The sequence below is a fragment of the Hipposideros armiger genome, unplaced genomic scaffold, assembly GCF_001890085.2.
Source record: "Hipposideros armiger isolate ML-2016 unplaced genomic scaffold, ASM189008v1 scaffold_364, whole genome shotgun sequence".
Classification (NCBI taxonomy): Eukaryota; Metazoa; Chordata; class Mammalia; order Chiroptera; family Hipposideridae; genus Hipposideros; species Hipposideros armiger.
In genome coordinates this window covers 310985-337274 of record NW_017731714.1, presented here as the reverse complement: position 1 = coordinate 337274, position 26290 = coordinate 310985, and the positions used below count along the sequence as shown (strand labels likewise).

At 44.7% G+C, this 26290-nt stretch overlaps 2 protein-coding genes across 2 annotated transcripts in view; both read right to left on the bottom strand.

Annotated features, from left to right (window-relative positions):
* Window positions 1-3675: 3675 nt before the first annotated feature.
* On the bottom strand, window positions 3676-7625 carry LOC109393107 (zinc finger protein 513-like). The gene has a single exon (XM_019662043.1). The coding sequence runs from the start codon at window positions 7599-7601 to the stop codon at window positions 6822-6824; it is 780 nt and encodes a 259-aa protein (XP_019517588.1). The 5' UTR covers window positions 7602-7625; the 3' UTR covers window positions 3676-6821.
* ZNF827 (zinc finger protein 827) overlaps window positions 5428-26290 on the bottom strand; it is a 122248-nt gene continuing 101385 nt past the window's right edge. The window contains exons 8-14 of the mRNA XM_019662040.1: window positions 19556-19693; window positions 16334-16505; window positions 15084-15250; window positions 11608-11799; window positions 11113-11290; window positions 9051-9083; window positions 5428-7641 (exon numbers count right to left, since the gene is read on the bottom strand). Of these exons, the coding sequence (XP_019517585.1) occupies window positions 9068-9083; window positions 11113-11290; window positions 11608-11799; window positions 15084-15250; window positions 16334-16505; window positions 19556-19693 (863 nt within the window). The 3' untranslated portion in view covers window positions 5428-7641; window positions 9051-9067. The remainder of the gene's footprint in view (window positions 7642-9050; window positions 9084-11112; window positions 11291-11607; window positions 11800-15083; window positions 15251-16333; window positions 16506-19555; window positions 19694-26290) is intronic.

Genomic DNA, 26290 nt, shown 5'->3' with positions numbered 1-26290 from the left:
AGAGAGAGAGAGAGAGAGAGAGAGAGAGAGAGAGAGAGAGAGAGAGAGAGAGAGACACTGAGAGGCTGAGATTACAAATGCTGATCAAACCAATTGTTTGGAGAATTTTCTAACAGACATTCTGTTTGCGGTGGGACATAAGGGGACAGTGGTTCTTTCTAGTACACACTGAAAAGTCTGTGGACTACTAACTAGGAATTGCAGTTAAAATAAAACTAAGAGAACTGAAGCCAAGTAATGGCATCTCCTGTCTAGAAATGTTTAAAACTAGAAAGACACTGGCCATTCTGGGGTGCTTTGGGCGGACCCCTCCATTCAGGCCAGGGGACGGCTGGGTCAGTGTCACTGCTCCCAGCCCAGTGTACACGCTCTTGGCTTTACTTGTCTGATGACGGGGACGGATCAGGTATTTCCCTGTGTCTCTGCAAACACATGGAGCCTTTCTTTCCATGCAAGGGGCGTGACCGGGAGCTTTCATGCACTTAGAGTTCTCAGGCTGCGTCTTTTTCAAACAAGTGGCTGCATAAGAATATTTGGTATATTCTTTCATTATATTAAAACTAAAATGTCTTTCATTACCTATTAAAAGAAACCATTTGCTCTTCTACAGAAAATATTGCAAATGCGGTCGGCGGAGTTCTCCGTGGCCACAACAACTGCAGAGTCACCTGAAGGAAGTTGGAAACAGTGGGGTGGTCGGAAAAGGTGGGGGCAGCGCTAGAGATGAAGATGGGCGGGGTGAAGCCTCTCCATGCCCATCTGGCCATCCCCTAACTCACCGTACCAGATTAAGGACCCATCGTTTGGGAAAATATGTTTAAGCCACCCTCAAGACGTCTGCAGGCTATCCAAGTGTGATGAGTTAGTGTTTAATGAGAAGAGAAAAATTTTAGACCTCCCAAACTCTCAAGTGGGCAGAAAAATATTTTTAGCCATTTTGTTTCTCCCTTAAGTCTGCTGTGGCTTGAAAACGTTGAGGTGCCATTTTTGCTCTAACTGCCTTGCAAGGATTCTGCTTTGTGACCACTTCTGCTTCACAAGACAGACTTTTGCTCGTTCAGAGAGTCGTAGGATCATAGTAAGCAGGTCCTGGGATAGTGTTTCATTTTATATCGCTGTGTTCTAATGCTGGTGAGATGCCATGGGAACTTAACTCTTGTTTCAGTTAGTCTATGGTAAAATGGTTTCACTATCCATCTTTTTACTTAAAGTCTCAGAACCTATCGACGAGGTTAAGTGAGGGCTTCCTATATATTATATGTTATCTGTTAGGTGGAAAAGGGTCTCAGAGGTCATCTAGTTCAACCTCTCCTTTTAAAAGACGCTGCCAAGCTAGGCTTCAAACTCAGGGGAGCGGATTCCACGGTACTGTCCGTCATGGTTGGAAAACATCCTCTGTATCCAGGTGTTCTCACTAAATAGCGTAGAAAGCCGCCTGCAGGACTGGCGTAGGGGGAAATCATTCTGAAGTATGAACTGAGGTACATGCACGGCTCTAGACCTATGATTCTACTGCAAATGAATTCACTAATATTTACCTTCTCTCTATCCAAAAGGAATTCCAAGGGAATGCAGCAATGGGTTTCCTTTCCCCTGGGCAGCGCCTACCAATGTGAGGGTTTACATTTCCCTGTTCAACAGATCCAGCTCTCAGGAAAGAATTATGAATGGGAGGTCTGCTAAAGAGGCCTCAGTGGCTGACCTGAGACCATTCAGACGCTGGACTGGGGTAGAGTGGGCCCCCTGGTCCCCAGAGTCACCGCACTTTATTTACCCCAGAGCCTGCTTTATGGACATTGCTTTCTTAGTTAATTGTAGTTCTTTGCGCCGTAAACCTCATTTTGTGAGAGTGATACAAGTAAGAATGCCGGCCGAGGCCTCTTAAATACTTGTGGTTGATGACTCTTAGAATGGAGCCCCCGGCCTGCTAGCCTGTGATTTGGCTCCCAGGCTGGAAGGCGCTGTTGGGAAGGTTCCCAGTTTCACATGCTTTGTCTCCTGGAAGCACAGATGAAATCACTTGGCTGCTATCCCCTTTCTTCCCTCCCAACCCGTTTGGATGTCCTGGGCGCCTCTGCCTCCTGCTTCCCGATGGATTGAAAGCACCGCCGTGACTTTATTTCTGTTTTGGCAACTAATGAGATGTGCCTTTCCCTTCCAGTCGCTCATAAACACCCCCATGCCCTTTGGTAGGCGAGAGTTCTAATATGATGCTTCTGACTGTGGGTAGGGAGATGCACGGGCTCATCACATCTTGATGTTTCTCCTTGTTCCCCTTGTTGCAGCTCTGTTAAATGGTCAGGGACAGTTTTTGGTGGCCCCCAAATGGAGCCAATCAGCCAGACATATTACAGGAAACATAGCCTTGAGTCCCAGCTTAAAATATATTTAACATGAGAGGAGGGAAAGTTTAGGTATGCTCTCGGATTAAGTTCAAACAGGGGCACATTAGTGGCTTGGAGATGCCCAGGTCCACAGGTAGTGCTATCTAGGTGAGGAAGGAAGAGGACGTGGTCTGTTCTGTCACACGTGGCTCCAATTCCAGCCATTCCTCAAAGTCACTGGACGCCCATTAACGGCCATTAACGGGAAAGGATTACCAAACTGGTGGTTATCTTCTTTATATTTCTGGCTTTTCTCCACCACAGGGAAAATGTGATGTAGGTGTGTAGAATCTTCAGAAAAAACAAAAATCTATATCTGTGCCACTCCTGTCTCTAGTGCTAGCAACAAGCAGAGAAATCTGACTTTTAAAAATATTTTTCAATAAATGTTAGCCATCCCAAAACAAAACCTGGTATTTGAATCAAGTGAGAGGCCTTGATTCAATCACCTAAAAAATAGTTATTAGATGAAAAAATGAAGGGGAAAATAGTGTCTGATTACTGACTGGTCATTTTCAAAGTGGCTTCTCCTACATTATCTAATTTTATAAAAAGTAAATTTGATCTTTTTAAATGTTAGAATGAAGCAGTTAAAAACTTGCAGTGAGCCAAGGGCATTTATAAGCGTGCAAGTTGTGAGCCAGGCAAAACGTTCTCCTCTGCCGCTTTATATATTTTTTATCAACCATCACAGATTCATGGGGAAGGTCTCTAATGGACAGAACTTTAAAATGGATTTTTAAAAATTGTTTTAACTCAGTGTGCTTTTCCTCTCTCTCTTTTTGGCCTCAGTTTCTTTCTTTGGTGCCTTCCTTTGAATGACGAACTACTGCTTCAGATAGATTCTTTAGCTTACAAAACATACCACTTTCCCTCCTTATTAAAATCTCATAGTTCTCAAACTTCATTAAAATAAATGGAATTATTCATCTGACCCCCCTTCTCTTTTTGGCTATGGGGTCAATAAAACGATGTGAAGTAGGTGAGGGTGAGGCTGGAAAACACTTTCAAATGTCACTTAGTAATTTCAGGAAGGAGCTGGCCTGCGACTGTGCTGAATGATGGATAGCTGTCAACCTGAATGGCTATGGATGACTTACATTAAACAGTTTGCATTGTAACCATGGCTGTTCAAAACTTGCATTTTGCCATAGTTCTAACAGTAGTGGGCATTTCCTAAACGTATGTAAAATACACTGAAAAGTGAAAATCAGAACAAAGCAAGACAAACCAAACCCTGAAACTAACCAGGGGTGAAGGATGGCAACCAAGAAAGAAAAAGAAACAAGAGTATAGCCAACCTTTTTTTTTTTTTTTAATTAGAGTATATTATACTTCCAAACTGGATACACTAGAAATTGGCAATGCAACATAAGATGCAAAGGAATATACCAGTTACTGTCAAAATGACCCTGTACAGCCTTGTAATGCAAAAAGCTTTATACAATACAAATTTTCAGTAATGTACACAAACCTTGACAGTATGATCATCGGAACATAACATGAGGGGTTAAAAAAAAGGATCGAAGAAAGTGCTGAGAAAACTAACTGCATTACTATATGGAAAAATAAGCTAGCTTTCATTGAAGAATGCATAGTGAAAACAGAATTGCAAGTTAGTTGGCAGGTGAATTTCTCAAAGACGTTAGTGTTTTACATGGAAAGGATATCTACGGAATCCATCCTTCCCTGAGTATGAAACTGCAAACCAAATTCAGGGGTACATAGTATCTCGGTGGAGTCTGAAAAATGCTGTAGATTTTTTCTTTATTAATAACAATAATAATAATATAAAAAGTCAAACAAACTCCAAACACACCTTTTCTCACTCAGAAAACTTTTTTATAATTTACCAGAAAGGTTGATGACGCGTTCCAAAGTGCTACAAAAGTTGCCCAATTACATCAAGCATAACTAAGTCATTCAAATACAAGTTCAGTGGCAAGCAGAGAATGCATGGCATTTGAGCAGTAAACGTCTCCTTCCAACATCCCTCTTGATCTTGAAAGTTTCCGCCTAGGACCTCATATTGCACAAGTGGCATGCTGTAACACCTGTAGTCCTAATTGTCAGGGCCACCCTTCCAGGTTTTTAACCTGCTGGTGCTTAACATGTGCCTCGCCTTTTCTGCCAGCCTCTCTGTGGTGGGATCACCGTGGTCCTCTTTCTTGTCATCACTGAACTTGTAATTTTGAAAGCACATTATTAGCCAAGTGGCACATTCTCCATTATATGGGGATAAAGACATGACTTTAGAAAAACCGACCCACCCATTTTCCCGGTATTCTTGGAGTGTATTGTCCATAACTGTCTATAGTGTCTTTTTACTGAGACATTGACATGGCGAGGTTGAATGACGTTTCAAACATGGCCAAAAGCAAATGTCTGCTGCAGGATGACCGAGGGTATGGGAACTTCCCGCCTTAGCTGGCTCAGCCTCCCTGCCCCCGGGGACATCTTAGTGTAAACAGGTTTGCCAGGGCTGGATGACTGGCGAAGGAAGGTGCAGCACACCTGCTGTAGGTCTGCGGGGAGAAGGGTGGGTGTCTGTGGTGGGGGAGCTATGGTGTGGACAGACGGTACAGTCTCCTGGCTTCCTGTAGAACTGTACCAATTTCGAGGGGGGCTTCAGTGAAGCAAACTGACTAGAGGAAAAAAATTAGGTATGCTTTTATTTTCCCCTGGTGAAACAGATGGAAAAAAAAAATTCCCAACTCTAGGATATAACACATGATGGAAAACAGCAACGCAGTAAGAAAGCATTCCTCCTGTACACCAGTTTTTCAATAGATAAATAATATATAAACTTTTATATCCCAGACTTCCCATTATTATACAAAGCACATTTCTTCCTGCTCTTTCAGCCTGTTTCATAGTGGAAATTCTGTTGTCTTAAAAATACAAGCAATTAACACAGTCAGCCAAAGAATTCGTTTCCTTTTAAATCACCCATTACTTTCAAAGATTAGCAAAGGGCTATGCAACCAGCCACATCTGCTTCTTGCTGCAATAAAGTGCTGCTCATCAGTTGCCATTTTAATGACCACAAAATAAGAGCTTTAAATAAGTATAAAGTTAGCCTCCTAGCAGGTTATATCTACCAGGCGTTAACAAAATGGAATACAGAATTATTACTAACATGGAGAATACCGCTAGAGCCGGACGACCTGCAAACACAATGGAAAACTTCTCAGGGGCATAAACTGAACCGTAGGACTAAACAGCACCTTGTTGGGTGGTTATGTGTCAATGAGGTTGTGACGAAATTTTCAAACATACAGTCTACTCGTTCCATATAAAAGGTACATTTCCTTCCTTTTATTTTACTTTATTTTTTTGCAGATGAGAAAAACTAGTGCAAGACCAAAGCACTGTGCAAAACTGCCGTTTCTTTTTTTTTAGTCTGAGCATTTCTACCCAGAATTTATCCAAACCCCTTTTAATCTCCTTGGCTGGATTTATCAACCATAAAATTTTTCACTCATACTATGGTTTTATTTTTTCCTGCAAACAAACGGTAACCACTGAATTAAAACACTATATATATATATATATATATATATATATATATGTATAGAGTTTGCCCTTAAAAGAATGACGCACTGTGTGAGTATACCACACGTTGTGTACATATGGACACACACACAAAACACACTTAAGTTTTGTGATGTTGGCTGCAGTGCTGTGAGAAATTTCTTCCAGATCAGACTCTTGCTGCCGCGCGTCTTCAAAACCAAAGATCGGAGCACAAGGTCTCCAGTACTCTGTCGGAAATCTCAAGCAGCACTGTGGCTGTCTACCATTCCTTCATCGATGAAGCACCAGGCCCTACCACTCTGTCGCCATAAAATAGAGAGGGGAAGGTGACGCAGGAGCTTGGGGAGAGACTGCAGTGGATGAACAACCCAGGAGGGCAAAGAATGTTCATCGCTGTTCAAGAAGCCAGGTCGAAGAATGTGCGATAGAAACGTCAACGGCACACGGCACACGGCTTTCTCTTTCAGGATCCACAAACGCCCACACACCCCATTCACCCAACAGAAAACGAAATGCACCAGTATGTAAGCGTACAAGTGCTGATTGCTATTAAGGACACTCTCTTTAGGGCTTAACAAGACAGAATTCTTTTCAGATAAAAGAACGGAGAAGGGCAGAGAGTGGGAGTGGGTGGCTGGGGTGGCATGCCTCTGTAGGTAGATGTATGCAGTAGGTCACCTCTCTGAAGATTGGATAAAGCAGCTTTCAGGTCAATGCAATAGGTATACACACAGAGCCAATTCTCTACTCCTTACTAAAGATATACAGTACACGTGGTTCAGACCCATGGGGGTCTGTAGGTTTTGCAGCAACATACACCTGCTGGGGTTGTGTTTTAAGTTTTGTGGGTTTATTTTTTTTGTCTCTGTCTCTTTGTTTTTGGTACAGAACATGGCTGCCTCAGACAGTCTCTGCTCTTTCTCTTAGTCCGAGATAGGCGAGGAAGGAGTGTTTGGGGGAGGGGATGCTGGGAGGTGCAGTCTGAGGTCGGGGAGGGTGGAATGTGAGATCCAAGTGGTTCTTGGGGTATAACATTGTCAAGGGAATGAGATGGGCAAAATCCGAGTTCCGGTACTTGTCGAAACGCAAAGGGGAGCCGTTGAAGGCCAAAGACTTGAGTGCCAGGTTGGGCTCTGAGCTGCTGCCATGGGCAGCGGACAGGGCCACGGTCTGCAGAGCCTGCGAGGCGGACATGACCGACAGGGGAGACAAGAGACTCCGCGAGCTCCCGACGACAAGGAGCGGGGCCCCGGGGCCAGCTGGTTCCTTGGGGGCTGCACACATGCCCTTCTTGTCCTCCTCGGGGCAGTCCCCACTCTGGTGCTTCTTGACGTGGCGGCTGAAGACGAAAGGGTGTGTGGTCTTGAACAGGCACTCTCCGCAGGTGAAGGTCTGGCGGGGGGCATGCTTCAGCTTCTTGTGCAGGTTGAGATTGTCCTTGCGCTTGCAGCTGTAGCTGCACTGGTCACAGTGGAAGGGCCGCTCCCCGGTGTGGACGCGCACGTGCTCGATGAGCTTGTTGGCCGTCTTGGACAGGTAGCCGCACTGGTCACACTTGTAGTGGTTGCCGAGGCGATGCTCCCGTGTGTGCGTCTCCAGCTCCAGCTGGTTGGCCTTCACCATCTGGCAGATCCGGCACTTGTACTCCATCTTGTAGTGGGTCTTGAGGTGGCACTCCATGGCAGCGGGGCGGTTGGTGGAATAAATGCAGAATGGGCACCTGCCAGGGGGAAGCAGTGACAGGGAGGGTCAGCCAGACAGGTTCTGCCGTGGCCCTGTTTCTACCCTCCTCACCAGCCTTCCCTTAGGCCACCCTGCACACTCTGCCCAGCCCAGCCCTGCTGCCTCTCAGGTGTTAAGATGACTCTGGCTCTGTCTGCTGACAGGGCCGTCCCCACTAAGGAGGACCTCTGACGAGATGCGCTCAGCCTGCTCTGGGTCTCCTGGCCAGACACCCTCAGGAAGGGGCGCAGAGAAAGTGCGAGGATTTAGCTGTCGCTTCCCTCCATCCTCCCCGCCCGGCCCCTGGGCGCCCTCCCCACTCCCAACCAGACATAGCAGAGGTCTAAACCTCACAACCTCCCCTCTAGATGGGAGCAACACAAAGAATCGACGTTTCATGCACCACACCAAGCACACGCAGAAAAGGCTAAGAGTTTTAAAGAACAGCTTACAGGGGGAGAGCTACCTCCAGCAAACAGAAAGTCGTAGGGTCAGAATCGTGCTTATGAAAGGCTGTTAGGATGAGAAGGCCTGTGTGTGTCTGTGTGTGTGTGTGAGTGTGTGTGTACACATAGATCTGGACTCATAGCACCTATCTCTTCCAACACTGGTCCCCAACACAGGGAAGGAAGGTGAGGACCAGGACAAGGGCATGGCAGAAGTATGCCCACCCACCCGCCTGTCTACCAGTGACGGGGACAGAGGGAGGGTGCTAGCTACTATCTGGAGCTTGAAGACATTATTCATCCATTATTACATCATGGAGATGATAATAATCCAACTGGATCATAAATTCTCAGCGGGCAGGACCATATCTTACACTTCTTCTGCATTCTGCAGTGCTGATAAGTACAACACGTGGTAGGCACCGTGTCATTACTGCACAGATTCCAGTCCCAGCTCCATCACCTTGCTGGGCTCTAGCTGGATGTGCCCTGGGCCAAAGCCTGGGCCCCTCCGTGGCTCGGTTTCTCCATCCTATACAACAAGGCTACGCTGCCCCCCAAGCCTCCTGGCTGTCCCGAGGGGGCTAGGAGGAGCAGGGAGGACATGTGTACAAATTCTGCTGAGCTGCTCTTGGAGTTGCTGCCAGGCTCGAGTCAGTGGCTGGTATGATAGCTGTAGCATGTGTGCTCTCTTTACAAACAGAATGCAAATGCAAAAGTGGCTGCCTCAGCTCTTGCTAGGCGCCTGCAGGGCAGGGCCCAGGAGTGAATGGTCCCCTGAGGGTTTGGAGAGGTGTTCAGCAGAGCCCAACACAACCAAGTGAACCGTGCACTGCTCCTCAGCGCCAAGCTCGCCGTTAGCCTTTGAACCTCAGCTCACAGAAGGAGTGCACACGAGAGAAATAAAAGCCCAATCCCAGGTCAGGTGCACACACAACCCCTATGCCAAGCTGGGCCTTACCTAGAGGAGTCTGAAACTCACCACTGTCCTGAGCTACGGCAAAAGAAAAATAATAGTATAATCTTATTTGATCTGCATTATGAACAGGATATAGAGTACAAGCAGTTCCATCACAGAAAAGCAATTGAGACATCGGCGGTCTGTTTCATGTTAAGGACATTTCTGTGACCCACAGCTCCGTCTTTGGTGCGCTGCTCAGGGAAAGGGCTAAGGGTGTTGCATGTTCCCGTTATTTATCGTTAAGGACACTCTCTCAGGCAAATTAAGTCTCTGATATGGCAAAGGGAAAACAAAACAAAACAAAACAAAATAAAAAAAAAACAACAAAGACTCACTGTATAGCCAGAAGGCATTATCAATTTTTTCAAAGTATTCTTCTACTTGGTCATCCTAGAACATAAACTATTACACAGGGGACCGTTAGCACCGCACGGGAAATGTCTGTATCGGAAGCATCAGCGCTCACTGTGCATTCTCCCCCAGGGCTCGGAGGCTTGGGGTTCCTTTGGTTCCTCCCAGAGGAAAGGCTAACTGGCAGAGCCACAACTGGCCGAGCCGCAGAGTTAATGGTTGTGACTGGGCTACTGGGAAGGGCAGTGAGCAGTACTAGTCCCGCCCCAGAAACACACAGCCTTTTTTTTTTTTTTTTTAAATAGGAGTGCAAATATTTAGAAAGGGACAGTGGGAACAAACCAAATTCGATTCCCAAATAAGCTTTTGCTTGGCATTTCCCATTTACGGGTTGTCTTGAATGAGAACGGCCCCTCCCCCCATCCCTGGAGCCCACATTCCCTCCCCCTCCCGCTTAAGGGGTCCCCCTCAAGACTGAAACAAAATGGAATCTGACAGTAGATGCTGCCCCCCCCGGCTCCTCTGTTTGGGCAAGTCTTTGAGGAGCCTCCCCCTGACCAGGCAGGAGCCGGGGGAGAATCCTGCGTTGCCCCCAACACTTGACTCCCAGGGTCCTGGATTTCTCCATCTCATGCCTACTCAGGAAAGTCATGCCACGCCTCCCTCTGGCAAGTTGTGAGTTTCAAAGATAAAAATGTTTTAAAGCAAGTTTTTCTCCCCCCCTTGTACTAAGTAAAATGTAGTTTTTAAATTATTTTAATTACATGATCATTTCAGCTACACATGAAAATCGTGTGTCTTTCTGTGTCCAATGACGTATGTTTCTTTCTCTTTCTTAAACCATAAATGCCTTGTGAACAGGGACCCTGATTTCAGAATCAGTGGAGAAGATTAAATTCTGGTCATGCTAGGACATACACTTCCTGAGGGCGGAAATTAGGTTTTGTTCCTTGTTTGCCCTTTAACACCTATTATCAAGCCAGACACACAGTGCGTTTGATAAAAACTGATTGGTCTCACTTCAGACCAGAGGGCTTCTTGAAAATATTGGTTAATGATGATGCAAACTCTCTAGGTGTTTGGGGTGGGGGAGGGATCTGTGAATAACATGTGACTGAAAAGGTCAGATCTCATGGGGGAGATCCCAATTCCAGTTCCTGGGAAGGCATAAGGCACGTTTGCAGGAACACAAGAGGCACACGGGCTTTGCATGAAGCACGCTGCCTCCTGTCTGTTCAAACTGGCAGGTTCCAATATTTGGGGGTAGGGTGTGAATGGAGCGGTTGTAATGCTTCTTTAAAAGATTTATGGCAAATCACCTAAAAAAACTGAGATGATGAAGTGCAGTGATAGTGTAACGATGTACACTTGGGGACATTAACCCAAGTCCATTAAAATCGAGTCTGAATAAAACTCAAGCAGTGTAGGGTGAGTCTACTCTTGCTGCTGAGATGCTCCAACATGACTTCTTGATTGCTCAGAATCCCGGGTTATTTGTGCAATGGGTTCTTCTGCTGATGCCCGCTGACCTCCTGGGGGACAGGTCTAATTCATCGCCAGCTCAAGGCAGCAGAGGTACCTGTCTCACTCCCCTCATGCCCAACTCTCCCTCTCCATGACCCGAAAACCTTCCGGGGAGGGGACGGGGTAGGGATGGGGAGAGGGTGTTTAATAACAACACAGTAAAAGGTTCTGTACTTGCTTTCCTTACTTGAGCCCACCGGTGGGGACAGTGTGGCATTTCTTATGCTCCAGCAGCTGTTCGGGGGTCTTCATGAACTTGTGGCACACGTCACACTCAAACATCCGGGTGATGAGGTGTATCTGCAGATGGCGCTCAAACATGTTCTTCGTCTTGCAGACAAAGTTGCAAAAAACGCATTCGAACCCTGGAAGGACCGAAGCTGGGTGTACAGGTGCATGGGGCAGAGGGACCGGGGGGCAACGGTGGGGCCAAGGTTCCCCTGCTTTCCCCGTTCTCCGAGCGATACCCTTCCAGGCACTGTTCCCTGCATTTCTGTGCTACATGAAGTTACACGTACAGCTTCAGAGTCACCAGTCCTCATCCTCCCACCCCGTACTGGATGCAAAAGAAGCCGAAAGTAGTATTCCCAAGCCTAATATCAGTTTTCTAACATCACTCCTGACGAGGGCTTATTCTCCAACCTGGGTAGGGTTAAGCGGGCCAACCCGCCTCCTCCTTTACCTTTCTCTGGCTTTTCCTCACTATTCAGTGAGGACTGGCTCCCAGGCACGACTGAGATGACCAGTAGGTTGTTCCCGCTCTTATTTTTCTGGGAGCTGTCTGAATCATCTTTGCTGTTCGCTGAATCACTCAGAGCTGAGAGGGAGGATGATGAGGGGCTATTTGATTCACTAGGGATTTTCTTGTCTTCCCCTGGGGGGAAAAAAAACAGGTCTGTTACTTAGGAGATGTGAACCGTAGAATAACAGCAATTAATTGGGCCTCATGGTGGTGTCATCATTCAGGAGTACAGGCTGAGGTTTCCAGCTCCCCCAGCACACCCACTAGGGTCCCAGGTTCCAGTTGCCTGTGGTGATGACACTCATGGTTACTTGGGGCCAAGAGCAGGCTCTCATTCATTTGACGAGTATTTATGTAAGTCTTACAATAATTAAACTAGAATGAGAATAACAGCTAAGATGTACTTGAATGTACTTAGTTCCAGAAACTGTTTCATGCTTTAAGTGCTTTATCCCATTCTATCCTCTCAAAAATCTGCTGAGGAACAACTGTTATCACCCCCATTTTACAGATGAGGGGAGAGAGGCACAGCAGGGTTCCCTTGGGCTAGGTCACATGGCCAGGAGATGAAGCAGAGGTTTCAGCTGACATGACTCGAGTTAGCATCCATGCTCTTTGTCAGTGCAGGGGACTTTCCCTCACAGCCAGAACAACAGGCCATTAAAATCTAGCGTCAGGGGACTTCTGCTTCCATTCAAGATGACGAGTCAGAGATGGGATTTCCCATTGCTACTGAAAGAACTGACAAAAACCAGGCAAAACTTATCAAAACAATAGTTTTCACAACATTGGATATCAGGCAGTACAGAAGAGTGATCCCTGAGAGACAGGGAAGCAAAGAGCAACGTTGGCTCTGAAACTGCCCGGCGTCCTGCCTTGAGAACTTTTTAGGCTACAGTACAGGGAGCCCACTGGGCATCTCCTGCCCCTTGAAAAATCCAGGGAATGGATGGAGACCCAGAGAAGTTCAATTAGTTCCTACATGCACAGTGCTATGTATGGCAACATAGGGGCTAGAACCAGGATCTAGAACTCAACGTGTGCTTTCCTCCATCCCAAGTAACTTCTTATGGACACGAGTCAGCAGACTCTAAGGTTCAAGCAAGGGCCACGTTTGAATAATCTTCCTTAGGACGCACAAACGTGAGTAGATGTGCTTGCACACCGTATATTCACTCACTGGAGGACCGTTCACCCGTTCACCCCTTCACCCGCACTGTGCAGGCTCTGGAGTTAAAGCCGCAACTTAGATAAGGTCCCTCTTCTCAGGAATGTATAGTGGTATATGTATTATACAGCACATACATTGCACTATATCATAACTTTGCAATTATACAGCTTATTAATGTATAGATTTAGACTGACATATTTTGGTTCAAGTTCAAACACCTTAAAACCCTTACTATGAGACCATTAGCTTATAATGGGACAGCAAACCATAGCCCTTGGGCCAAATCTAGCCTCCTGTATTTGTAAATAAAGTTTTACTGAAACACCACCATGCCTATTCATTTGTGTATTGTCTATGGCTACTTTCAAATTCCAGTGGAAGAGCTGAATAGTAGTGATAAACTACATGGCCTGAAAGCCTAAACTATTTGCTGTCTGGCCCTTTAAAACAACACAAACAAAGCAATAAACTTGCTAGCGCCCCTGGCTTATGAAATAGGTTATAACCTTATCCCCTAATAGCAGCAGCGTTAAGGGCTTTTGCTGTATTAAAAAAGAAACTTCTTTAATGTATTCTACTCTTGGCTCTGTGTGATAACAAGTGAGAATAGTCTTCCCAGCTAGACAAGGAGCCCCGCCACGTCAGAGGGAACAAAATCTTTGCTGCGTTCTCTGTGGCAATTAGGAGGTGAATGTGTTTACATCAATTACTTGTGAATGTGAAGTTTCCATGGATGACAATGAAATGATTCTAGGTCCGACTTCATTCCAGCCATTACGGTTTCTATGGTTTCCTTGAAGTGAGGTAGTGATGGAGAGGGGCTGTGGAGTGGGGAAGGAGGCGGAAGGTTCTCAGCTGGGTGTAGGCATACTTTGGGGTGGAAAGGGATAGAAGAATGGGGCTGTACTAGAAAAGAGAAACTATAGACTATCTGAAATGCCAGTGGAAATGGAGGAGAGGTTGGTTTTTCCCTCCGTTAGCCACTCCAGAAATGCCGAATTTAATGTGTCTTCGACGTGGGTTTCCCAGCTCACCTGCTGCCCACGGTGCTAATGTGGTTATGGTCAGAAAACCGGCTGTAAAAATGGCACCTTCTCACTCAGCAGAATGACTCTCTGCAGACCTCCAAGTCAGAGCTGCTCAACTTACTGACAAAAACAAGCTTTTATTGCTGTTGGCACCACGGAGCCAGGGCGGCCAGGAAAGCACAGAGAGATCCTTCTCGGCCATGCACATCGTCAGCACAACTGTCAGGGAAATTTCCCTTCCCGAATCCTTCAAGTGCCGCTGATGTGAGGGGCTGACCCCACCCCCAGGGCTGCAGTCAGCAACATCAGCTTGTAATTTGTAAGCCCCACGAGCACAGGGGAGCTGCTCCTAACTCTCACATAATGACCCCTCGCCGGTGTCATTTGTAACCATCACTTGCGAGAGGATAATTGCATGATGAAGTCAAAGTGTGAACATCATTAAATGGAAGAAGTTAGCCAGAATGGCAAGAGCCTGAAATGAAAAGGCGAGCACTGGCTCAGTCCTGGCCATGGCCTAGAGAGTAAGCGGGTTGTTTCTGGAGGTTCTGGTTGTCTCTGCCCCTGAACAGACCCGCCATGCATCGTAAGGGAGAGGGTCAGGGCTGCAGGGTCCTGGCCAGAAGCAAGGCCTGCAGAAATAGCTGCCCAGGCCCAGCAAAGCAGAGACGCTTGGCCTCTGCCAAGGGTTGCACAGGGCTGCCAGGACGGCAGTAATACAGAGAGAGGACTCTAGAGTGAAAGCTGTTCTGGTCCGAGTTCCTAGAATCACATCCTACTTGTTGACCGTGGACAGAATACCTCACCTGTGTTAAGCCTCATTTTCTCCGTATGCTAAGAATAGTGCTGACCTCAGAGGGTTGTTGTGAGGTTTAAATGAGACCCAGCACACAAAAGCGCAAACCTGGAGCACTGGGGGTCCTCAATGGCTATTACCTATGATGGTGATGATGATGGACAAGCAAACAGCTCAGCACCTCTCAACCGTCCCAACTTGTGAGTCTTTCAGATCAGCAAGGCACAAAGCCATTGAGGCACAGGCATTGTGGCTACAGGGAAATGTGGCTTTGCTGATGTGTAAGTGTGTGTGTGGGGGGAAGGGTGCTTCCTCCCGAGGAAGGGAATATGTGTGTCGCATGGCGGTGAGGAGGCTTCTGCCAGGTGGGCAGGCACTCACGGAGGAGGGAAGGGTGAGGAGGACTGGCAGGAATGGTCACCTGTGTGCTTGGTGCCAATGTGAGCCTTTATCTCTGCCTCCTCCATGGTGACAAAGTCGCAGGCAGTACAGCAGATTGAAAACATCCACTGCTCCTTGTCCACGTGGAGCGACATGTGGCTGACAAACTGGACGTTGAGCTCGGTCTCAAACCCGCACACATGACAGCTGTAGGAGAGGGCAAAAGAAAAGAGGGGGAGAGAGAAGAGAGGTGCTAAATGGAAGCGCCCCCTTTACCCCCAGGATACTCAGAAAACGGGATTTTTTTATACACATTTCCCTCCCCACTGGAAGGTTTTGCATTAGAAAATTCCTCTGCTTTCTGGGATGCCTCGGAAGTGGTCGCTGTGCCAAACGGATTAAGTGCCAGCATAATGTAACAATCCCATACATGCTATAATGACGCTAAATAACCATAGAGTTAATTAAAAATTACAGATTCCAGATGCTGCACGTCTCCTAATGGATTCCTTTGGGCTAAGAGATGCGGTGCAGCCTTGCCAAGACATTAGCGGGGCTGGTACACTGATAAACTCAGAGCGCCCTTGCGTACCCGGTGGGCCTCCCGCTGTCTCTGAAAACCTTCCAAGGAGGAGTGAAAGCACATACAGGTCGTCGGATGGAACTCCTGCCTGTGACAATTCCTGAGAGAAGCTACTCATCCATAGAAACATTTTGTGCCAGAGCAAGTTTCCACCAATCTGTACAGCCTCTCTCTGGGGCGAGATTTTGGTAGACAGCCTGAAACTTGGGGTTTTATGGCAACCAAACCAAACACTGAGTCATGGTTGAATATGGGAAACGACTATAAAATTCCAGGTACTAAAGAACAACACAACCCAGGGAGAATAGGCTGTGCGATGTTTTCAGGGCGATTTCCTCAGGGTTCTCAGATTTATGTTTCCTAGTCGTCTTTTCCTTAGGACAGTTCTCAGGACGCACCAAGGTGCTCAGTGACAGAGGTGGGCGCTTGCCTGCTGTTCAGACCCAGAAGCTAGTCATCCCCAGCGCCCTGCCATTCTCTGGAGCTCCACCCAGGAGCCATCTTCAAGACCATTTTCCTTCAATTAATTCTACGAGGGCCACCGGAGCAGAGAGAGGAGGGCAACTGCAGGGTTCAAGCGAAGCAAAGCAAATGTTAAAAGGAAGGTCATCGCGATGACTGAGAAGAGGTGCCCTGTCACACATGCCCTCACAGACGGGCAGGGAGTGTTGGGAAGGCTGGACGAGGGGGTTCCATCCGCAGCTCACCTGTAATAATAAGGGTGCTTCTTCCCGTCACTGCCTTCAGAGGTGACGGCGCTGACAATGTCCTCAGTGTCCGTACTCACCAGCTTTACCGAATGGACCGTCAGATGCTGGTTCAGGTTTGCACGGCACTTAGCAGCATAGGGGCACAAGTGGCATTTGTATTTTCTTTCCTCTGGGGGAGAAAGAACAGGGAACAAAACAAAACAAAACCCAACCACTCTCAAAATGAAAATCCCAACACCTTGCAAGAGGCCGCTTAGAAGTATCAAGGAAAGGAGGTTGGTTCAAGACCATTTTCAAGTGGGGACAAAGGGAACACTTTGGAATTGTAAATATTTAAAAAGTCTTTACCCAGCGGGTGACTCCTGTATTGATACCGTCACAGATAAAAGAAAGTTCCAGGGCAATGGACCCTTGGCCCTTTCCTGGATACCCACAAGCCCCTCTGCCTGCAAAGGTGAGCTAAAAGCATATTGTGCTGTGTGTGTGAGTGTGAGTGTGTGTGCGTGTGCCTCCCCATGTGTCAGGCAGGGGTGGCTGCTGAGCTGGGGAAGGGAGAGTGAAACACAGCATTCCTAGGACTTGTGTATAAGAGAAGCCCCATCCTTTTCCCTAAGCCCCAGGCCTGGGTCAGCTAAGGAATAAAAAAAACAAAACAAAAAAAAAAACACACCCTAATGAAATTAAAGAAAAAAAATGACTCTAGAAATAATTTAATTGGAAATTTTCATTTTATGTAAATAAAATAAAATTTTCGATTAATTTTTAATGGAAACCCTCTCCTAAAACGGGCAGTGTGTCGGGACTGTTACCAGAGTGGCATTCTGAATTCATTTGGTTCATCAAGCAAATTAAAGTAAAAGGAGAAGGCTTTGCTTTCATTACAGATAAAGGGAATGAACGGGGAGCAAGAGACAAGAACTTCATTTTCTATCCTGAGTTCTTCCTTTCTGATACTGAGCTTGCCTTCAAAAAAAATACCTGCCTTATTTACTTCACAGGGAAGAACCTGGAAAAAGCTTTTCTACAACAAAATGGGAGGCATCGTTATTATTAGAGTGGTCCCCAATGTCTGAGGCGCTGGTGGCCTGCGGCAGGGCTAGGGAAAGGGGCCCTATGGTGCAGGTAAAATAGAGTAATTTCTTCAGAATTTTTGTCTTTGTATTAATAAGCAAGGTGGTTAAGTTTAGGTTTAAAGTGAATTGTTCACAGGGATGTGAAGTACAGCATAGGGGCTATATGGTCAATAATATTGTAATAACTACGTACAGTGTCAGATGGGCACTAGACTTATTGGGGGATTACTTGGTGAGTTATATAAATGTCTTACCACTATGTTGGTACCTGAAACTAATATAATGTTGTCGGTCAACTGTAATTGGAAAAGAAAGTATTAAAAAAAGACACAGGATATAAGGAAATATGAACAAATATCAGCTTCTAGTCCTGCCTTTTTTAACTAATTGGGTATAATTTTCAATAAGTTCTTCCTATATCACAGATTTCTCATTTGTAAAACTAGTGTTTTTGATTCCTATTTCTCTAAGAACGCTTTCAACTCAGCATTAAAAAAATTATTTAATAAATGTTTGCCCCAAATGTGTAAATGACATCCATGACAATTTTGTATTCCATTTGGTGTCTCAAGAACCAATTTTATAATAAAATATTGAAAGAATTTTTAAAAAGCAAATTGTTGAATTTTCCATCTTTGTCTATCATTTGGAAAGGTTTAATAATATCAGAATTTCCCAGTCTCAAAAAGTTAGAAAGAACCCCTCTGAACCTGATGCCTTTATTAATAGTATGTCCTTCACAAATTTCCCTTTGGTAACTGATTTACTAAAGATTTTTGTCCTCCCCTCTTAGGTCAATTTTGGAAGTTTTGCTTAAATTATCTATATCATCTAAGTTTTTGGCCTTTTTTTCCTTTTGCCATACAGTTGCCCTTATTCTCCAATAATTCTTCAATAGCATCTATATTAATGATGAGGCTTCCTTTTTCATTCCTAATTTTGAATATTTTTGCTTCCTTTTCCTTTCTTAATCAGGCTTAAAGAAATTTATCTATTTTATGGTCTTCTTCCTAGATTTTGTTGTTCTCTTACTCATTCTTTTAAGATGAGGGCTAAGTTTCTTTATTTTTGTTTTCTCTTCTAATTAAAATATTTAAGTCTATGAATTTTCCTCTGACCAGAGCGGTACCTATTCCAGGTCTAGGTATGACGTGTTTTCCTTTTTGTTTCTTCTAGAGTTCTATAATTTGTATTTTGACTTTCTTCCTTTTCTTTGACCTGATTAGGTAGGAGGTTTTATTGATCCTCGGTTTGTTTAAACTTCATTTAAGTATGCTCAGAGAATATGGCCTATAATACCTCCACGTTTTTGAACATTTTAAAGTTTTCTTTGTGGCTAAGTATATGACTCAATGTTGTCTTTAGTGGTCTAATATTTAAGATTAAAAATATTAAAAAATATATATATGTATATATATATATATAAAAGAGAAAATTAACCTTCTCATAGTAATACTGTCTGTCTTGCCTTCTTTTTTATTTCATGTGATATGCAATACCTCTATTTTCTTCATTTTGTTTTGCATTCCTGTAAATGAGATACATCTCCACTTTTAAAAAGTCTGATCTTCAGTGTAAAAATTGAAATACTTAATTTTATTACTTACTTTTTACTTTATGTTTACAACTGATTTTACCATATTTCTTTTTGTCTTCACTCATTTTTGCTGCATTGTTACTATTTCTTCTTTTACTTCTTAATTTGGCTGCCTTCCCTTTCCCAACACACAGAATCAACCATATTTCTCTATTATATGTAAAGACAGCAACTGTTTCTCCACCAAGGTGTTCTGTCCCCCTGCTGTTCTCACCTACAATAAGATGAATCCAATAAGATGGTGCAGCCCCATACCCTGTGCTGTCAAAATGAGAGCAATAAATTCCTTCGAGTTGAGGGCTTTTACTTGGATGTGCCTCGGTGTGTATCTTTTCTCATCAATCCTACCTGAACTCTATGAGTCCTCTCAATACAAATAAAAAAACGCTTTCCAGGGCCTTATTAGAACATGCCCTATAAAATGGCTTGAAAAAGTCAGGGTACACACATTCCTACCACTTTCAGTTATAGTTCTCTTAGAGAAACTCAGCTTCTTGATAAGCTGGTAATTCAGAGTGGGCAAGGCATAGCAGTGAGGCCCTGACTCACCTGTGTGCAGCGAGAGATGTCGGGACAACGTCTGCTGTCGGCCAAATACTTTCCCACACACATCACAGGGGAAAAGCTGGTCACTGAATTTCCAGGATGGCAATCCGTTTCCTGCCTCTAGTACTAGCTTTTCTGTTTCTGGACCAAAAGAACAAAGCATCATGAAGAATAAATAAGGCACCGTAAATTTCAGTTTAGTCAACATTCAGGAGTTAAGCAGAGGCTTCCTACTGGTAATGTGACTGGTAACTGCACAGAAGTCCCAGGAACCTCTGTTCATGCTCACTTCCTGTCTCTAAGAAGGTTATTCTTGAAAGTTGTGGTGCCAAATGGATTCCAATATTAGTCAAGTCTCCAGTGTTTTCTCGTTTTCATCACTACAAGTCAGCCAACCCAACCTTCTAGTAGCATAGTTGAGCACTGTACCCACGACACAGTCAGTACTCAGTAAAAATTTGTTGAGTGATTGAATGATTGAGTTGCATGTTAAAATTCCAGAAATGTAGACTCTTGCACAAGACAGTAAATCAAGAATGCCGAGTCTCCAACTCTGATGTGAAAACAAATGGTTCGGTCCCTGGAAAGGAAATACACTTTCATTGGCCTTGATGGTGAAAAGTTTTGCCCTGCGTTCTGAGTGGTACAAAATCCTTAATGAGGAACTTAGGTTATAGAAACTCTGTGACAGTAACTGTCTGCTGCCTGCTATGGTCTGAGCGTTTGTGTGACCACCCCCCTCTCTCATTCATTTGTTGAAATCCTAATCCCCAAGGTGATGGTGTTAGGAAGTGGGGCTTCTGGGAGGTGCTTAGGTCATGAAGGTGGAGCCCTCACGAATAGAAAGGTGGAGCCCTTTTTAAGGTGGAGCCCTTAAAAAGAAACCCGCAGAGCTTCCTCAGTCCTTCCACCATGTGAGGACATGGTAAGAAGTCTGCAGTCCAGAAGAGAACCCTCACATGTCCATGCCGGCACCCTCACCTTGGACTGCCAGCCTCCAGAACTGTGAGAAATACATGTCTGTTGTTTCGCAGCCACCTAGTCTGTAGTATTTTGTTATGGCAGTATGAACGGACTAACACTGTTCCACATAAAACTCTCAAACGCAAGAGTATACAACCTGAATTTCCCCAAAGGTCTCGTATTTGGGGAAACGGAGAGTGCCCCAAGTTATCTGCACATAATTCTCAGCCACGCATGAAATATATGGAGGTTAATACAGTCTCTTTCATCTTAAAAAAATGTGTATTTTCTCGTCATCACCCATAGGGTTGCCTTTAATTTTCTCATCCATGTTTCTTCTTACTGAGCTTAACGGATTATACAAACATTCCTTGTGTTGTAACATAAGGAGATAGGTGACAGAGAGAATGCCAAAAGGAGGGAAGGGGATGCTTCCATGATGACACTTGCCTGGGCTACTAAAAGGCCTTTAGGCCTTCCTTTGAAGAACAAGACAGATAATTTACTGAGTTAACATCAGTAAATTACTGTGACTCGCCTTAAAGCACAGTATTGCTTTATAGAACCAGCTACCACATGGTGATAATTACATGGTGGAGAGGCTTTTCATAAGATCCACGCAGATGAAAACGCTCAGACCAGCAGTCAGAAACAATGTCAGAACAAAGGACTTTATCTCCCACAATTTCGTTAAAACTGCTTCCAAACTACAGGCTTCCACCTGTGCTTGGGTGTGTCAACTGGATCAATTTTCATTTGAATGCAGATTTGCCAGATAATGTAATCGAAGGAAAGAAGAAACAAATCCGAGTGTGTGTTTGGAAAGAGGGGGTGGCAGGGACATGGTGAAATTGTTCTAATGTTTGCTGTGAGGCATCTGCCAGCAATGCCAACAATGATAAGGCACATTTATTGATTTGCCTGTTTGTTAAAACACTGCTCTCCGGGCTTCAGGGAGAAGAGCTAGTCTTCTCATTAAAGTAGGAATGTGGGACTAAAAACTTCTAGCATTGCGGCAGAAGGGAAGGTGGAAAGCAAAGTACAGGCCGTCGGCCTGCTGGGGACAAGTGCCCCTCTCAGATGGCTGTCCTTGAGCCCAGGCAGTGGGCATTGCAGCCACACAGCGACAAGAGGGTATTTTAGAAGTTCCTCTTAAGTGCGTAATCAAAATAGCGCTTTCAAAGGAGGATGATAGTAATCATTGCAAGGAGAGTTCAAGAAGGTACAGGGCCTTCCAATACGTTTGCAAGAATGAATGAATACCAAACAAGTAGATGCAATTAAAAATAAAGAAGTCTCTTAATAATTCTTTCAAGTATTAGTCATGCACTTGAGAACTTGAAGCATCGTGAAAAGGCCAATCCCCTCCACTGGCCTTACGAAACTATTATAACTACGAAGACGGCGCTTCAGTGAAGCAGAAAGAACACTGTGCAGGGGTAGGGGTGGTGGGGCGGGTCAGAGCCCCCATGATGAAGTCCATTACTGGTCAGCCGCATCCCTGCGCCTGGACCCCAAGCCTTGTCCACACACTGGCTCCTCTCCCCACCTGGTGTCTGCATTTACTCCAGCCACCTGTTTTTATTTCGCATGCAACAAGCCAACCCAACCACAGGCCATTTGGAGCTTTGTCCCAGAATTTGAACTTGAAGTCACAGCTGGGCAAGGCTGTGGGCTGGAGGCGCGTGGGAAGAGTATGACTTTGACAGAACCAGTACTGAAGGAAAAGGCCCCTCCTCTTTACACGGAGCTGAAATGCAGCTTAAGCAGATGCCACATTCTCCACGTTTCCTGTGAATGGTACCACGCAAATGCCACGGGAGAGACCTCAGAATCTTTTTTGATTCCTCCCTCCCTCTTTCTCTCCCTTTAGACATATTCAGTCAGCCACCCAACGCTGTCCATCTAGTTCTAGAGTGAATGGGATGAGCACCCAGCAAGGACAAGCTTCCAGGTGTCCATGGCCTGCCTTTTTGAAGCAGGACTGGCCCACATCGTCACCGAGAGCTGCCAGCTGCGACCCCAGGTCTGCTGGGAGGCATTCCAGAATAAGCAGCATGTTTTGTCTGCAGTTCTTGATGATCATACATTATCAGAAATATTTTGAAATACTTAAAATGTGAACCTACTGATGAAGAAATATTTACAAAAACTGATGCGTAGGGCTGTGCTGATAATCTCTATGCATCAGCAATATCAATGGTAACCCTACGTTAGGGAAACCACTGCAGGGACAACGCCAGGTGACCCCGGGTGCACACTGTAAAGCTCCATTCATAGACACTGGCGCCGTGCTCCACCCGTCACAGTGAACCAGATGACTTGGCCTGGCTACCACTGTGGTCACACGCATAGGTTTAACAAAAAGTTATCGTATTTTGATTAGTTTTGTGTGTATGGACAACAATATGGAAGCTAAAATGGACATTTTTAATAAACTTTGGAAACCAAGAAAAAGGAAAAAAAAAAAGAACCCCATTGCCTTAATTGAGTCATCATCTCTCACTAGGGTTTTTGCAAAAGCCTCCCAAACAGCCTCTCTGCTACCAGCCTCTCTCCAGTCCAGGAGTCTCTCCTCACAGCTTCCAGAATGATCTTTCAGAGGCACAAATCTGATCATGTCTTGTCCTGAATTCCAATGGCTCCCCAAGGCCAAACTCCTTCACGTGGCTTCTGAGGTTCTTCACAACCTGGCTGCAAACCTCCCACCTTCAGCTCCACATTTTATCTCCCATTACCCAAAGGCTCAGCAGAGTGAGCTACCTGCCCTTCTGGGAACCAGCTAGTCCCTTTTAAGCCATCAGTGTTTTTCAATCAACTATGCCTCCACCTGAAGCTAGTCCCCACCCCAGCATTTCTTTCACATAGCAAAGTTCAGCTAATTTGAAAAGGTATGTGCATCCTTATATTCACTGTAGCATTATTTATAAGATCCAAGCTATGGAAGCAACCTAAGTGCCCATCAGGAGAGGATTGGATAAAGAAGATGTGGTACATATAGACAATGGAATATTACTCGGCCATTAAAAAAAAAGAAACCTTACCATTTTCTTGTGACAACATGGGTGGACCTAGAGGGTGTTATGCTGAGTGAAATAAGTCAGACAGAGAAAGACAAATACCTTTGATCTCACTTACAGTGGAATCTAAAGAACAAAACAAACAAACAAACAAAACAGAAACAGACTCATATATACAGAAAACAAACTGATGGTTGCCAGATGGGAGGAGGGTTAAGGGGCTGGGTGAAAAAGGTGAAGGGATTAAGAAGTACAAATTGGTAGTTACACAGGGATGTAAAATACAGCATAGGGAATATAATCAATAATACTGTTATAACTATGTATAGTGCCAAATGGGTACTAGACTAACCAGGGAAATCACTTTGTAAATTATACATATGTCTAAATACTATGCTGTACACCTGAAACTAACAAAATAATATTGAATGTCAACTGTAATTGAAAAAAAGATTTCCTTCTTTTTTATGGTTCAGTAATATTCCATTGTGTGTGTGTGTGTGTGTGTGTGTGTGTGTGTGTGTGTGCGCACGCGCGTGCGCGCGTATTAACAATTTCTTTATCCATTCATCCACTGATGGGCACTTAGGTTGCTCCCATATCCTGGCTATTGTAAATAATGCTGCAATGAACACAGGGGGTGCACACAAGTATATCTTTTCGAGTTAGTGGTTTTTTTTTTTCTGTTTTCTTTGGATAAATAAGATATAATTGCTAGATCTTCCAGCAGTTCTATTTTTAATTTTCTGAGGACAATCCGTACTGTTTTCTATAATGGCTGCACTGGTTTCTGTACCAACCAACAGTGCACAAAGGTTCTTTTTTCTCTACAGCCTCACCAACACTTGTTATTTCTTGCCTTTTCAATAATAGCTATTCTAACAGATGAAAGGTGATATCTCATTGTGGTTTTGACTTGCATTTCCCTGATGATTAGTGATGTCGAGCACCTTTTCATATGCCTGTTGGCCATTTGTATGTTTTCTGTGGAAAAATGTCTATTCAGGTCTTCTGCCCATTTTTTAATTGGAGTGTTTGATTTTTTTTTTTTTTTTTGCTATTGAGTTGTATAAATTCTTTATATATTTTGGACATTAGCCCCTTACCAGATATACAATTTGCAAATATTTTCTCTCATTAGATAGGTTGGCTTTTCTTTTTGTTGATGGTTTCCTTTGCTAGGCATTCTTCATTTGTTTTATAGCACAATAGTTTTCTAAAGACAGTATATTCTTTAATACAAAGTCTCAGAGGATTTCTGCCTCCTACAAGCGTTTTATTTATCTTCATACTCTTATACTCTAATTCCTGGGACATCCATAAATTGCTTCCATAAATTCCTGGCAGCTAGGTACTATCTGAACAGATGCTTTTCTATTTTTTCCACCTATTCCTATGGTCTTTGCCTTGAATATCATTGGGGATTTTCCTCTTCCTTAAACCAGGTTTTGTTTTTGTTTTAAAGGAAGTAAATGGGTACACAGGAGCTAGTGCATGTATCCCTATTGTAGTGCTGGAGAAGCAGGAACAGGGTGTAAGGAGTCAGCCCGTTGCAGCAGTCCTGATCCAAGGCTCTTAGCTCTTCTCCTTTACAGTGAACTGAGGCCCCTCATTCATAATGACGAGGCTTAATGACCAACAGACAGCGTGCCAAACTCTGCCTCTTAGGACCTAGCGATCCAAGGGGACAAGTCTCACTTCACACACAGGTCCTGGGATGGTGCACCCACCGAGCGTTTCTCCAAAACTTTCCATGAAATAAACCCATCTGGTAGAATGTGGGAGGGAGCTTGACAGACTTGACAGTACAGATCAAGTAGAGGACTCAGATTTCTGAGAATCCAACTCCTTCATTTCCACGAGGATGAAACCGAGGCATCAAAGTCCAGGGCCTCTCCCACCCCAGGGTACCCCGCAACTTGTCCAGGGCTGAGTAACAGGATCAGGGTTTATACAGTGGCTAAGTAACCATCTGGCCCCACACCTTAGCTCAGGGAGGAACCTTAAAAATCATCTTGTTCAATGTTCCCTTCTTATATCTAAGGAAACCTAGGGCCCAGAGAACGCCAGTAATTGCCCCACGTAACCTGGCAGAACACAGATGATACCCACGGTCTCACATAAGTTCCTCCAAGCCGTAAAGAATCAATGCCAAAGTCTATAACAAACAAGGAAGGGGTTTTTCTTCTCCTCCTGTGCTTTGGCTCTGAGTTTAATATTCTTGGTTACAAGTGGACACGTGCAGACTTAGCAACAATTGACAGACACTAGGATTTCTTTCCACCTCCTTTTCTTGAAGGTGTCAGCCGAAAATATTTTCAGCCACAGAGAAGTCAGACATTGTAATATGGCAAAAATGAGACTATAGAAGGAAAGGAAGAGGATAAAATGGGAGAATCCTAAAAGCCAGTCGCCTCTGAGGTAAACCAGTTATTACTGAAGAATGTTCCCTGGTACCTTTCGTTGACATTTGGGGAGCATTTTTGGTAAAACAAACAAACAAACACCAAAACCCAAACCAAACAAAAAAGATGAAAGGGGCAAAGGAAAGGACTCCAGTTTGCTTCTTCTCAATTTTAACATCATTTGGCCCCTTTAGTGATGTATCATTTGGCTGCGTCACTGCGTTTTGCTGTGTGAGAAGATCCTGTGACTCCTGCCAAAACAATCCTCTCAAAGAACCATCTCTGAACCTGACTTTGGCAAGAGAAATGCAGAGAGAGAGAGAGAGAGAGAGAGAGAGAGAGAGAGAGAG